The following is a 15403-nucleotide window of genomic DNA, read 5'->3' as shown; positions in this document are numbered from 1 at the left end:
AAAATAAATTCTTTATGCATAGTTGGCTATATTTGACTTTCAAAATCATTGAAGCTGCACTTTGGTTTATACCCAGCATTACTCCTTACTACTATGAAGCTGTCATTTGGTTACAAATTATACCAAAGGAAAAATTACCTTTGACATGTTTTTTCAAAAAAAAGTCTAGTTTGGGAATCTTCTAGGGTAAATTAGCAGAAATTTGTGCAACAAAGTCAACTACTCACAAACATCAAGACTATAGCGAGAAAACCCCTTTTTCTCTACTTATTTAATATAGCCTGGTTAAGAATCAATTACTATCTTTCAACTTTACATATAGTAGTAGAAAAGCACATTAGCTTCTTTGAGTTTTTACTGGATAAATGGTCATTTTATTTCAAAGACTATCTCATGAGATAATTTATATCATGACATAAAAAATAGAAGGGATTTGCTGTTCAGTGTGAGACTTTTCTTGTCATAAAACTTGAATGAAGATAAAAATATCTACTTGGTCTTTTTGTTTTTATCATTATTAGAACTACTAGCACTAGGTGGCCTGGAATGTCTGTCTGCTTGTGCTGAGTCAGGGAAGCTGAGCTCTACCACTTTAATCGAAGACTGGGAACCAGTAGGACTGAAGCTCCTAGTTGACCTAGGGGAAAAAAAGAATGTCATAAATTTAATACAAAGTTTATATTTAATATAGACCCCTTTTATCATTTGCAAGAGATACTATAATTTAATAAGTAGAGCTTAAAATACATGTTAGCAAAGTCTAAAGGTATTAATACCAAAACCTTTTTTAAAAGAACATAGCTTCTATAGATAGATCATAAATATGTTTCTATATGAGAAAAATGTTTTCAACTATCGTTTCTTAAGAGTTGGAAGCATTAAGCAAGTATTAATAGCATGTTAATGCTGAAATCTCTCAATGAACTAATAAAATGTAGCTCTTGCTTATAGGAGACTAGAAGTTCTAAACCTAGGATCATCAAGAAATTTGTCCACAAAGCACTAGTGTTGAAAGTGTCCCTAGTGATAGATTCAGGACACTATTAAATTGATTGCAGAGGCAAAAAAAAATAGTTAATACTTTTAGCAAAATAAAATTAAATCCTGATTATATACAATTTCACAAGTGCAGCTTTAATAAAAAATCATACTCCACAGATCTGTACATCTAAGTTGTTAAAGTTTTAAAAGATTTTTCTCCAACTTGGTCCACTCCAAATCCTAGCTGTACCCCTCAAATCTCACCTGCTTTATCCTAAAATAGTTGTTAATCATGGCCTGTAGGCCAATTTAGAAGTAATGACATCAGAAGTGTTTCTAGCAGAGCACCAGTGGTTCACATCTGTCATCCTAGCTACTCTGGACACTGAAATCTGAAGATCTCCTGCCAGCCCAGACAGGAAAGGCCATGACACTTGGTTCAAGTGCCAATCCTTGAGCAAAAAAGCCTAGGCACAGTGTCCAGGCTGAGTTCAAGTCCAGTACTGGCACAAAAAAAAAAAATTGTTTCTACTTATAATTACATGGTGCTGGAATAGAGAGCTGGGCAGAGGAAAGGCTGGCAGTATGTGGGCTGGCCAGCAGCTGTAGGATTAGTTGGGTTCATTTAGCAGCTGCTACAAGCTACAATGTTTTTACACCCTCCACTTACCTTCCTGATCGCAGGGAAGTCTGTGAAGAGGACCTAGAACTATGAAGACTGCGTTTACTAGCTGTAGGGAATTCCAACCCATTCTGAAAGAATAAATAACAGCAATCATTAGTTCTGTATTTTCAAAGAAAAACATTCTTAATTAGATTTTATGACGAAAACACCAACAGTTATTTTCATCTAATGTTTAAGAAATAGTAGGGCTGGAGATATAACTGAAAGCCAGAGCACTTGTGCAAAGCCTGTGTGAAGTTCAGTTTCCAGCACCAAAGAAACACAAACACACACATTACGACGAGGTACTGCATGTGTTACCTGCTGAAAGTATGTTTGGAGGACAACTTGGAGATCAGCATTTTTTTCTGCTATCTCAATTAACATTTCATCAATGTCCTTGTGAAACTGTTTTGTTTCACGAAATTTAATGTCTTGTTCCTCTAGCGTTTCATCTTGTGTTTGCTTCAAGAGACGCATATCTTTTATGAGTTTCTCACACTGTAGGAAAAAGTAGTCAATTATTAAATAGACCTCTGTTCCTGATTGTTTTCAGATAAGGATATGAGTTTATGATTTGAGATTTCAAAAAGTGTACACATTTACAGGTCAGGTTTTTAAAAAAAAAAAATATATATATCATTACCTGTTTAGTGACTCTCTCTAATTTTGGCTTCTGTTCCTCAGTATCTTTACGTAGTTGGAGCAAATAATCTTGCTTCCCTGACAATTTTTCCTTGGCAGTTTTTGTTAAATGTTCTACAACTTCTGAAGTATTTTCCATGCTCTGTAGAAAAGAAAGTATTAATATACTTACTGGTTAGAACAAAAAAATTGACAGTGTTAGCTATTTGTCAAGTATTCACTTAATCTAAATTCTTTGTTTTTAGTTACATGTATTTTATTGGTCAATAATAAGTATAGTGGTCTTGTGGACTTTATTTTTTATATATTCCCCCAGAAAACTTATTTTGGTACTTGAGAAAAATAAAGAATATGAAACAGGCACTGATGGCTCAAGCCTGTAATGCTAGCTTCTCAAGAGGCTGAGATCTGAGGACTTCCAGCCAGGGCAGAAAAGTCTGTGAGACTTTATCTCCAATTAACCAGCCAAAAGCCAGAAGTGGAACACTGGCTCAAGTGGTAAAAACACCAGCCTTGAGCAAAAGAAGGCCAAGTGAGAGAACGAGTTCAAGTTCTAGTACCAGTATACATGCACACACACACACACACACACACACACACACACACACACACACACACACAAATGTACTGGACTATTGAAATCAAATAATTTTCAGATATTCAAAAGTCATATCTCTTCCTTCTGTTTTTTTTAAATCATTTAGGTCTTGTTTACAAAGCATATTTACATCTCTCAGTGATTTGCTTTAGTAACTAATTTCTACTTGAATATTTCTTGTCTTTTAACCCTTTTGTCAGTACTAAGGCTTTTAAGGCCTCACACTTGCCAGCCATGTGCTCTACATCTTGAGCCACATCTTGATCTTGTTTCTTTTCTGCCAAATCCTCAATTAAAAATAACAAGTTTACATAAAAAATGAAAATCTTGGGGCTGGGAAGTTGGTTCAGTGGTAGAGTGCTTGCCTTGCATGCATGAGGCCTGGGGTTCGATTCCTCAGCACCACATAAGCAGAAAAAAGCTGGAAGTGGTGCTGTGGCTCAAGTGGTAGGGCACTAGCCTTGAGCTGAAGAGCTGAGGGACAGCGCCCAGGCCCAGAGTTCAGGCCCCATGAAGGACAAAAAAAAAAAATCTTTTGTACAGTTAATAGAGATCCTTTCGAAAAGTTAAAAGACAATCAACTGGGGGAAAATCTGCAATATTCAAAGGAGTGATCGCCATAACATTTAAAGTTCCTTAGTGGGGTGCCTATGGTTCATGCCTGTATTCTAGCTACTCAGGAGGCTGAAATTTAAGGATCCTAGTTTAAAACCAGCCCGGGCAGAAAAGTATATAAGACTCTTATCGCCAATACACCACCTAACCCAGAAGTTAAGTTATGGCTCACGTGGTAGAGCACTTGCCTTGAGCAAAAGAAGCTCAGGGACAGTGCTCAGGTGCTGAGTTCAAACCACACACCCCAGGACTGGCAAAAAATTAAAAATAATTAAAATTGTTAAAAAAATCTCCACAAAATGAACAATAAAGAGAAAAAATAAAAGGACACAGAGGGTCACATCATTCTTGGAAGGTACATTTATGTAGTAAACACAGATGCATTATCTCACTATTATTCAGAGGCATGCAAATGAGGAGTTACCAGTATGTATTCATCAAACTAGCACAACTAGAACAGTCTGCTCCCACCTAGTGTTAATGAAGAGGAGAAAAGGTCACATTTGTGCAAAATGGTGGGATGTGAATTGGTACAATGCTCATCAAAATTAAATGTCTGCAAACTGCATGACCCAGCAATTCAATTTAAAAATAACTTTTAAAAAAACTTTTGCTTGAAAAGGTCAGATAATGTGATGTTAGGAAAATGAACCCTTAGATATGTATGTAAATGTGTTTTTTTCTTTCATGCATTTGTTTCTAACACATTTATAAGATTATTTCCTTGTTGCTTTGTATGTCCCTCCTGCACAGTATAACCCCTGCTTTCACTATATTTGATGTCGGTATAATTTCTGGAGGAGATGGGGAAACACAAGTCGTTTAAAGATACAGGTGGACCCGTTGCAACAATGAGAAGTACAAGTTGTCATGTCAAAAATGAACTTTACAACTTTGGTGCAGGGTGTGTGGGGGGGGGGGAGATTAGGTGGGGGGTGAAGGGGGGAGGCTGGGAAGGAATGTGGTGAAGGGTAAACAAAGGAGGAGCCTGCAATGCTTGATAAGCAATTACTCATTATCTTGCCCATGTAATTGTAACCCCTCTGTACAGTATGTTCACAAAAAAAATTAATTAAATTAAAAGATAAAAAAAAAAAACAACTTTTGCTTGTGTGCTCAAAATGTGACAGCATTTTTCCCTCTATTTTTGGAAGTATGGGACCTCACACTTGGTAGGCAAGTGCTCTACTACTGAGGTATCCCTCCAGCCCTTTTTTATTTTTGCATATAGTGCCTTGTATTTTTACTTGGGGCTGACCTCAGATTGTGCTCTCCAAGTTATGCTTCTTGCATAGCTTGAAACACAGGCCTGCAGTACCGTGCTCAGCTTATTGTGTAAGATGCCATCTCTCTTACTTTTTGTCTGAGTTGACCTGGAACCATGACCTTCCTGATCTCCCAGTTGCTCGCCAACCTCCCCAGTAGACAGAATTACAAGCAGAGCTATTGCACCCAGCTAAACTTTTTAAGGGACCAATGGTAATGTGATCTTAAGGAATTAAATTAAGAATCTTAAGGAATGTATTAAATAGAAGATAGGCCATTATATGACAGTTGTGAGTCATTAACTAATAACACATAACTGTTGATACTGAGCATTATTAAAGAATTTTAATTGATTTACTATTTCATTCACTTTGGTAAGGGATATGAGATGCATATCTCTTACTATTTTCCTGAAAAGGCTCCAAAAAGACTGCTTTCTTTGTGCAAGAGTAAAAAATAAGTAGTAAGAATAACAAATAAAAGAATACAGAGGGGATAAAAGGCAATGATATAGATTGTTGACTTTTATTGGCAGTTTATTATTAAGAAGCTTATGGAATTTACCTGGATGTCTTCTTCAATTTCTCTGATTTGTCTTTGTTTGTATCGATATTTTTCATCAGCAATTCTTTTTTGTTCTTCTAGTTTAATTTTTAGCCCATATTCATCACCTTCAATTCAGAGAATTTTTAGTTTGATTTTGATATGCTATATATATAAAATATAAGGTATTACATACATTACATTTCCTAACTTTTTGTTATTAAAGGTTAAATTCATTATATCTACTTGAAAAACAGTATGAGCATGTCGTAACTTTTTTTGTTTTTGCTTTTTGTTTTTGTCATGGTTAGGCTTGAACTCTGGGCCTGGGTACTGTCCTTGAGCTCTTTTGCTCAAGACTACCACTCTACCACTTGAGACACAGCTCCACTTCTGGCTTTTTTGATGGTTAATTAGAGATAAGAATCTCACAGACTTTCCTGCCTGGAAAGGCTGGCTTTAAACCACGATCCTCAGATCTCAGCCTCCTGAGTAGCTAGGATTACAGGCATAAGCCACTAGCACCTAGCAAATCATACTGTGTTCACTCTGTGCTTTTTTTTTTTTTTTTTTTTTTTTTTTTTTGCCAGTCCTAGGTCTTGAACTCATAGCCTGGACACTGTCCCTGAACTTCTCTTGCTCAAGGCTAGCACTCTACCACTTCAGCCACAGCACCACTTCCAGCTTCTTCTGTGTATGTGGGTATTGAGGAATCAAACCCTGGGCTTCATTCATGCTAGGCAAGCACACTGCTACCATATTTCCAGCCCTGTAGTAACTTTTTAGTCAACACAAAGTAGCAATATGCTACAAATTTTTTTCAGATTGAAGTTAATTCCATAGAGAATGATGTCATATACCCACAGATCTAATAAGGGAAATAATACATTAGCAGAATAATTACAAAAATGGGAAGGAAAGGAAGGATGTTTGATTTTTCTGACACAATCAAACATGGCACATTCTTTATAATTCAGTGTTTTTCTTTTTTTGGGGGGGGGAGGGGGTCCGGTCGTGGGGCCTGAACTCTTGGCCTGGGTGCTGTCCTTCAGCTCTTCAGCTCTAAGGCTAGCACTCTACCACTTGAGCCACAGCACCACTTCCGGCTTTTTTTTTTTTTCTGCTTATGTGGTGCTGAGGAATCAAACCCAGGGCCTTAAGCATCCAAGGCGAGCGCTCTACCACTGAGCCACCTTCCCAGCCCCAATTCAGTGTTTTTTTTTTTCTTAACTAAATAAACTTCACTGCATATATTTCTTTGACTCCTACATACTAGTTGGTGTCACTTTTTTAAAAGACTGTTTGTAATGATCATTGCAGTTGGTCAGAACTTGCAGAGTGTTTTCGAGGGCATAAATTTCCTTTTCTGCTTTGTTGATCTGAGCATCCAAACTGTCACCTTCCCTTTGAAGTTCTTCTTTTTCTTGAGCAGCCTGAACAGAAGAGAAGGGAATCACTTAAGGTACTAACTCACAGGGAGTCAACCCACAACTAAAGTCTGGCTGTTTCCGGTCTCTTTTTCTCCCACCACACTATTTCAAGTGAAATGGCCATTTAACTAGGCCATAGAACCTAGCTGGAGGAAGCAAGTCCCCAGGTATGTGCCTTAAAAGGTTATTCTTGTTGACAGTGCTGTCAGCTGTCTGTCTGTCTGCTGCCTAGCTGCTGTGCAGGATGCAACTAGTTCTTGTCCATGCTCCTGGACAGGTTGTTTTGCATTACCACAACCCAGAAGCCCTGGCTGAGTGACTCAAGACTGAAACCTGAAACTGAGAAACATGAACTTTTCCACCTAGAGTGTTGATGTGGGGATATTTTGTCATAGAAATGGAAGTTTGGCTCAAAGGCAACATTTGTTAAGGAAATGTGTCTAATTCACTTCCTGAAGATGAATGATACAAATGTTATTGTAAAATGTTAGAAACTGAAGTGTTTCTAACAAACCTATTTCTCACAGAGTACATTCTAGTGTAAAACAAGTGTCCAGTGGTTAAATAAAACTGCTTTTAACTGAAATTGATTTTATGGAAGCTTATAGTATGTTCATGCTATATCTGCTGACCTGGAACCTGAGAAGTTCTTAGAATCATTTGAGAACTCTGGAGAGCCTGCCTACTGAGTTATCTTGGTTAAAAAAAAGTTTTTGCTGAGAGAAGAAATTTTTCTTCTCAGCATTTATAGCATTTGATGTTTTCTAGCCCCATCTATTCACAATCCATTTTAAAGACTGTGGGAGGTAAAACAACCTAGAAAATGAGTTTTTGGGATAAACCTTGGTTGCCTTTTACTTCTCTCCAAGATCTGAAATGAGAATGTTCCTGAACCTCCTGCTTTAATACCCGATTTCAACTCCACATGCTATTAACGCCACTTCCCTTCTCAATCAATTTGATACCTGCCTAGCTTTATTATTATTAATAATTAATTAAGATAAGTTCTTGCAAAATGGCTTTCCCAAGCTGGCCTCAAACCGATATTCTCCTTGATCTAAGTCTCCTAATTAGGTAGGATTACAAGTATGAGCCATTGCACTTGCCTTGGAAATGTTTGTAGGATTTTTGAGCATTTTCAAATGATTGCCTAATTAATATGACCTAATAAAAATGAACTGAAGACATTAAAATATGCCCAAGTATAGACCTAAAAATATGTTGAAGAATGGTCATCCAGGCAATACTGGTTCATGCCTATAATCCTAGCTACTCAGGAGGCTGAGATCTGAGGATCTTGGTTTGAGGCCAGGCAGGCAGGCATACAAGTCCTCACCTAGTTGAACTAGGGGCATGGCTCAAGAAGTAAAGCACCAGTCGTGAACAAGAAAACCAAGCAACAGCATGGAGCCCTGGGTTCAAGCCTTGATAACCGGAAAGTAAAACCTAGTTAATTGGAATGACCTTAAAGAAGAAGGGCTTTAGGGAAAGTAAGCAAATTTTGAAAGCCAGAAAGGAGTGCTTTCTCCAGCTCATGGAGATCTTTTTCAATGTCTGAATTTTTTTTTTTTTGGGGGGGGGGCGGGTGGGGAGGTGGGAGTACTAAAGTTTAAGCTCAGAGCTTTGAGTTACTTACATAGGCACTCTACTGCCACTTGAGCCATGCCTCCAGCCCTTTTTTGTCAGTCATAGATCTTGAACTCTGGGCCTGGGTGCTGTTCCTGAGCTCTTCAACTCAATGCTAACACTCTACCACTTGAGCCACAGTGCTACTTTCGGTTTTCTGGTTGGAGATAAGAGTCTCACGGACTTCCCTTCCAAGGCTGGCTTTGAACCACGATCCACAGATCTCAGGTTCCTGAATAGCTAGGATTGCATGTGTGAGCCACCAGCACCTGGCTTCCAGCCCTTTTTTACTCTGGTTATTTCTGAGATTATGGTCCCACTTTTAGCCAACAGTCTGACCATGAGTATCCTATGTATGCTTACTACCACAACTGAGAACAGTAGGTGCATGCCATCACACTCAGCTTTTCTTTTGAAATGGGGTCTCATGAACTTTTTGCCCAGGCAAGCTGGCCAATCAGGCCAATTGTCCTGATCTCAACTTCCCAAGTAGCTTGAATTACACACATGAGCTTCCACCATAGGGCCTTCTTCATCTTTTTGCTAGCATAGTTGTACAGCATGAGATGATTCACTTGGTAGATCCATGTATACAATATACTTCGATCGTATTCACCTCCTTCTACTCTTTCTTATCCCTCTTACATGCAATTATTATCTTACTTGCGATTTCAAAAAGGGTTTCATTATGACTTTGCATGCAAAATAAGTTGATCATATTCTCCTTCCTCCTTACCCTCCCACAGTTCCCTGAAATAGTCCCCCATTTAGGTCCACTTCCTTTACTTTAGATGTAGCTTCTGCACATGTGAGAAAATAGGCAGTGTTTGAGTATGCCTTATTCACTTAATCATCATATTATCTCCATCTCCATTCATTTTTCTGCCAAATGACATAATTTGTTCTCGATGCCATGGCTAAGAATGCTACGCATGTCTTCATTGGCCATTCATACTTGTTTTGTGAACTGTCCAACTCACTGGCCTCAAGGATTGGGAGTTCATAAAACTAACAGTGCTTCAGGAAATGAATTCTAAGAAATGGAAACAAGAGGTCTTTTTCTTTGTTGCTGTTTTTGTTTTCCTTTATTTTTGTCTTGTTTGTTCATTTATATGCCTTTGGGCCAGTAAAGGGAGGTACAGAAATGGTAGGACAGAGGGTGAACAAATGCAGCAGGGATGCTCACTAGACACAATGTTAAAAATGAACTATACAACTTGTGGGTGGGGACAGGAGAGGAAAACTGGGAGAGAGGGAAGAATTCAAAAAGAAATGTACTCTTTACCTGGCTTATGTAACTGTAACCCCTCTGTACATCACCTTTATAATAAAAATAACAAATTTTATAAAATAATACTGTTTCAGTACAACTGTTTTAGTCCCTTGTCAAGTGCAATAGGTAATGGCTTTAAGCAAATTAAATAAGTTGCTTTGTTTTAGGAGGAAGATGTCAGGTTCATTTTTTAAATCCAGAGAATCCAGGCACTGGTGGTTCACACTTGTAATCCTAGTTACTCAGGAGGCTGAGATCCAAGGATCCCAGTTCAAAGGCAACCTAGTCAGAAAAGTCCATGCTTATCTCCAAAAACAACCAAAAAAGCCTGAAGTGGAGTAGAGCTGTAGCTCAAAACTAGAGTGCTGGCTTGGAGCAAAAGAAGCTCTGGGACAGTACCAGGCCCTGAGTTCAATCCCCAAGAACCATAGCGGAAAAAAAAAAAAAAAAAAAAAAAAAAGCAAGCATTTTCTGTGGTTTCAACATGAACTCTCCAGTATGAGCCTAGGCTCAGATAAGGAAGGTTTCATCAGACCAATGGCCTCTCTAGGCAGTGGTACAGATAGTAGGATGTATACCCTGGAAGTGACAGATGGGGATGTGTCACCATGGAGTTTCATCTTGTCCCTGGTCCCCATGAGGTGAACTTCTGTGGTCCACTATGCCCTCCTGCCATGATGTCTGCTGCACCACAGGCCTAGAGGATTGCCCACTGAAACCACAAGTAAAAACAAGTCTTGTCTCCTTTTAAACAGTTTCCCTGGGTTATTTGTTACAAGGACAAAAGAACTGGCTAGCACATGATTACTAGGAGTGGGTTAACACAGAAAGGAGACTTCACACTACCACAACTGTAAAGCAACTAAGATTACCTTGATGACATAATAGGCATGCGTCTTCTCCCCTTCTCCTTCGGGAGGCAGCATTACAATGGTAAATATTTCATATCGATTCTTCAGCTTATCGATTTTATTTAGCCTATCGTGGAACTCAGCACTAATAGGAAAGAAAGATGCAAGGAACTATCATGTGTTCTTACTGAAGGCAGAGGGATTGTGTTACTATTAAATGCAAACATAAATGTGTTTTCACTTTTTAATATTTCAAATGAAAGTTTACCCTACTTGAATGCTAACAGGTTAGCATGCCACAGCTTCATGGATGCTGGCAGAAGACACCAACTCCTGGTGACTGAGGCAAAGGACTTTATCACGCACAACATAGCAAGCAGTGGCCCCTTTCTGACTGTATTACTTCCCTTGTACCCCATGCTCAATCCAGCCAGGAAGGGTTCAGAGGCATGTACAAAACACAATAGAGGGGCTGGGAAGTTGGCTCAGTGGTAGAGTGCTTGCCTTGCATGCCTGAGGCCCTGGGTTCGATTCCTCAGCACCACATAAGCAAAAAGAAAAAAGCCGGAAGTGGTGCTGTGGCTCAAGTGGTAGGGTACTAGCCTTGAGCTGAAGAGCTGAGGGACAGTGCTCAGGCCCAGAGGTCAGGCCCCACAACCGGACCAAAAAAAAAAACAAAACACAATAGAGCTGGGCACCAGTGGGTCACGCCTGTAATCTTAGCTACTCAGGAGGCTGAGATCTGAGGATCACGGTTCAAAGCCAGTCTAGGCAGTAAAGTCCGTGAGACTCTTATCTCCAATAAACCACCAGAAAACCAGAAGTGGTGCTGTGGTTCAAGTGGTAGAGCATTTGCCTTGAGCTGAAGAGCTGAGGGGCAGCACCCAAGCCCAGAGTTCAAGCCCAACAACTGACAAAAACAAACAATTAAAAAAAAACACACAATAGATTTGTGCTGCAGGTAATGAACCTCACCCCAGGCAATGGGAAATGACCATGACTATTTCTCCAAAAGGCCCAACTGCCTCTAACCTGTGCTGCTCAAAGCAGAGCGGAGCTAGTTCCAGTGCTCACACCTGTAATCCTAGCTACTCAAGAGGCTGGGATCTGAGGATCAAGGTTTGAAGCCAGCCCCAGCAAGAAAGTCCCTGAGACTCATCTCCAACTAAGCATCAAGAAAAACTTTAAATTAAAAAAATTAAAAAGCTGGAAGTGAAGCTATGGCTCAAGTGAAAGAGCACTAGCCTTGGGCAAAATGCTCAGGGACGGCACCCAGGCCTTGAGCGCAAACCACAGGAGGCATGCGTGAGTGCATGCACGTGTGTGAGCACCGGCGCGCGCGCGCCCACGCGCGCACACACACACACACACACACACACACACACGCGTGCGCGCGCGCACACACACACACACACACACACACACACACACACACTAAGCAGAATAAGAAAATTCATGCCTCCTTTGCCTTTCCTTGCAAGAAAGGTGAAAATGATAGAGAATTTTCTTTCAACATTCAATTCTTAAATGTTAGCTTCATTTTTCTTCCATTTCAGTATTTGGGGAGCTATACTAATATACACACAGGAATATGGAGGTGACTGCTATAGCCTCATGAAAGCAAGCCGCCAAAGCTAGTGAGATCAACTCATCACTTTCCTACACCTACAGAGTTCTGATGCAAACAGATTTAATGTCAGAGGTGATATTTCTTTTTATTTTAAATTGTCAGTGTTGTCATCAGACTTCCTCAACTTCACACTTATGATGGCAGAATGAGCAGAGCTATAGCTTTTCTCCTTTCTAAAGTAGGGGAAAAATACACACACACACACACACACACATCAAAAAGAAAAGAAAGGACAATGATCAAGGCCCTTGTTCAAACCCTAGTACTGTCAAATGAATAAATGAAATATAAACTCTGGAAGCAGAGGTAGACTCATTTGATGGAGTGCCAACCTTGAGCAAAAGGCCAAGCACAAGTACAAGGCCCTGAGTTTAAGCCTTAGTACCAGGACAAAAATAAATAAATAAATAAAGCAGGAAGAAGGAAAGGAGAAAGGAAGGGAGGGAGGGAAGGAGGAAAGGAGAAAAGAAAAAGGAAAGGGAAGGAAAAAATAAAAGGAAAAAAACTCTGTGACAAGAAAGACAAGAACTTATTCATGAACTAAAAGAAAAAATGGAAAACAAAGATGGGATAAGATCAGCAGAACAAAAACAGATAGACCCCTGGAAAATTACTACAATAACAGTAGCCATTTTCCATTGAGTTTGGATATGACCCAAACTCAAGAATACAAAATGAAAGAGCACTAGTGATCTGTGAGGCCCTCATCAATGAGAAGTTAAGAAAAGATCTGTTTACACACGATCTAGACCATTCCCCTCATCCCTGGACATACATGGGGATGCTGACATGATTTCTTCTCCAATGATAACTGGACAATTACCAGAGTTTCCCCAAACATGAATTGCAATGAGAGAGAGAGACAGAGAGACAGAGAGAGAGAGAGAGTAAAAAAACAAATATGCAAAGCCAGGAACCCATGGCTCACACCTGTAATCCTAGCTACTCAGGGGGCTGAGATCTGAAGATCATGGTTCAAAGCCAGCCCGTGCAGGAAAGCCCATGAGCCTCTTATCTCCAATAAACCACCAGAAAACTGGAAGTGGCACTGTGGCTCAAGTGGTAGAGTGCTAGTCTTGAGCTGAAGAGCTGAGGGACAGGGCTCAGGCCCAGAGTTCAAGCTCCATAACCAAAAAAAAAAACAACGAAAAACAACCCAAAAAACAAATATGCAGTAATCTCTAAAACAGAGGAGGTAAATAAGGAGAAATGTTCCACTTAGCAATGAGATAATGTCTTCATTATTCAAAATAAACACTACCTATCCTTTTGTAACCATGGAAACCCTAACCCTGCCTAAGTTTTATTAGAACACAGCCAGGATCATTCATTTACATATTTTCTTTTTTGGTACCTCAACTTTATTTTTGTTCTTTTTCTTTCATGATCCAGATATTTTTAAGTGTCAAGTACTGTCAAAAGTGCAGACTGCAATTGAGTGATATAGCTGCAAATGTTGAATCAAGATCTAATTGTCAAGATGAAAGCAGACAACATATTGAAAGTTCATAATTATGTTTACATGCTTTTTATGGCTGATTTTAGTCACAACGGCAAAGTTGAGCTACTGAAACAAAGGCTACAGGCCTTCAAAGTACTAATATATTTCCATCTAAACCCTATGGAAAAGTGTGCAAACCTCTGATGAGAAGAAATATGTCACTGACATAGATAAAATGGATGAATAAGTCTCAAATTGTTGTTCTAAAAAATATTTACCAATGGATCTCACCTACATAAACTCTTGAAAACGTAATCAACTATATAGATAAAAAGCAGATCAGCAGTAGTCTGGAAACGGTACATGGGAAGAGATTGGATAGAGAAATTATAAAGGCACAAGGTTATCTATGGACATGAGGTTGAATTAATTGCCTTGTGTATGGTGATGTTTTCTTAGGTATACATTTAAATTATATACTTTCTACATGTGCTATTTATGGTATCTCAACTTTTCCCTACAGAGTTGGTTTTTAAATGAATCTTCAATTAAACCACTGATAGGAAAGGCAAAAGAAAAAGGAACATTTGGTATGGTAATATCATATTTTGTGAGATGACGTTCAAGTAATACATAAATTTTTTAGCCTTTAAAGTTAAAAATTAAAAAAAAATTAAAAAAAAATAAATAAAGTTAAAAATTAATAAATTCCACATCTATCTCAAGAAATTGGAACAAAAACATTTAAATGTCACAAATAAGAAAAAGTAATAAAGGTGAGATTAGAAATTAATGAAATGATGAATAAATGCACCAGTTGCAAAGAGTAGTAAGACTATGGCAATAATTTGAAATTTGAGATGAGTTGGAAAGTTTTTCACAAAGAAAATATGCCTGATTTATTGATTCTATTAGAAATATAAACTCTGCATTTTTTGGGGGGGGGGGTCCGGTCATGGAGCCTGAACTCTGGGCCTGGGTGCTGTCCCTCAGCTCTTCAGCTCAAGGCTAGCACTCTACCACTTGAGCCACAGCGCCACTCCTGGCTTTTTTCTTTTTGCTTATGGGATGCTGAGGAATTGAACCCAGGGCCTCATGCATGCAAGGCAAGCGCTCTACCACTGAGCCACCTTCCCAGCCCCAAACTCTGCATTTTTCTATAGTAATAAATTAATTGAACCAGTGGTTGAAAATCTTTCTCCATTAGAAAACTCTAGGTCCCCAGTGGCTTTACCAATAGTCTTTAAAAATCCAATGTAGTCTATTTTTACAAACATAGATACAATATAGAAAAAATATGAGACACAAAATATGAAGGTATACATAACCTTTATAACCTGAAACCTAAAAAGGCATTAGAGCAAAGAAAACTGTAAGTCATTTGTACCCATAAGTACAGTTGCAAAAATGTTAGCTTGGCTTAACTCTGAAAAACTGATCAATATAATTAATTACATGGACAGACTGAGCTGTTAATTCATTCATGTTAATGAATGAAGAAAATGTCAACATCCATTCCAGTTAAACAAATAAACAATCTGTTATTGAAGAAAATGGAAAAGGATATCTCAAAACAAACTAGGGAGGGGAAGTAGCATAGTTTGTCCAGATGACAGGAAGCCCCGGGTTGGATCTCCAGCACAGCAAAAAATAAATATATATGAAAACACAGCCACTCTTAGGGTTAATGGCAAAACAATGCATGTTTTTCCTACTGAGAACAGGAATAAGAAAAAAAAAGTCGCTGTAATCACCAATATTCAGAACTGAACTAGAGGTCTTAGCAATTACAATATAGAAAGAGAAAGAAAAAGTATAGATTGGAAAGAAAGAAGCATAG

The 15403-nt window shown here is 38.8% G+C and overlaps 1 protein-coding gene across 1 annotated transcript in view; it reads right to left on the bottom strand.

Moving 5' to 3' along the window:
- Nucleotides 1-450: 450 nt before the first annotated feature.
- Nucleotides 451-15403, bottom strand: part of Ccdc39 (coiled-coil domain containing 39) — a 48525-nt gene continuing 33572 nt past the window's right edge. Inside the window, exons 14-20 of the mRNA XM_042669822.1 lie at nt 10514-10637; nt 6586-6745; nt 5334-5440; nt 2292-2432; nt 1967-2146; nt 1652-1734; nt 451-637 (exon numbers count right to left, since the gene is read on the bottom strand). Of these exons, the coding sequence (XP_042525756.1) occupies nt 490-637; nt 1652-1734; nt 1967-2146; nt 2292-2432; nt 5334-5440; nt 6586-6745; nt 10514-10637 (943 nt within the window). The 3' untranslated portion in view covers nt 451-489. The remainder of the gene's footprint in view (nt 638-1651; nt 1735-1966; nt 2147-2291; nt 2433-5333; nt 5441-6585; nt 6746-10513; nt 10638-15403) is intronic.

The sequence above is a fragment of the Dipodomys spectabilis genome, unplaced genomic scaffold, assembly GCF_019054845.1.
Source record: "Dipodomys spectabilis isolate Male_0828 unplaced genomic scaffold, ASM1905484v1 ptg000506l, whole genome shotgun sequence".
Taxonomy (NCBI): domain Eukaryota; kingdom Metazoa; phylum Chordata; class Mammalia; order Rodentia; family Heteromyidae; genus Dipodomys; species Dipodomys spectabilis.
This window is presented reverse-complemented; position numbering and strand designations above follow the sequence as displayed.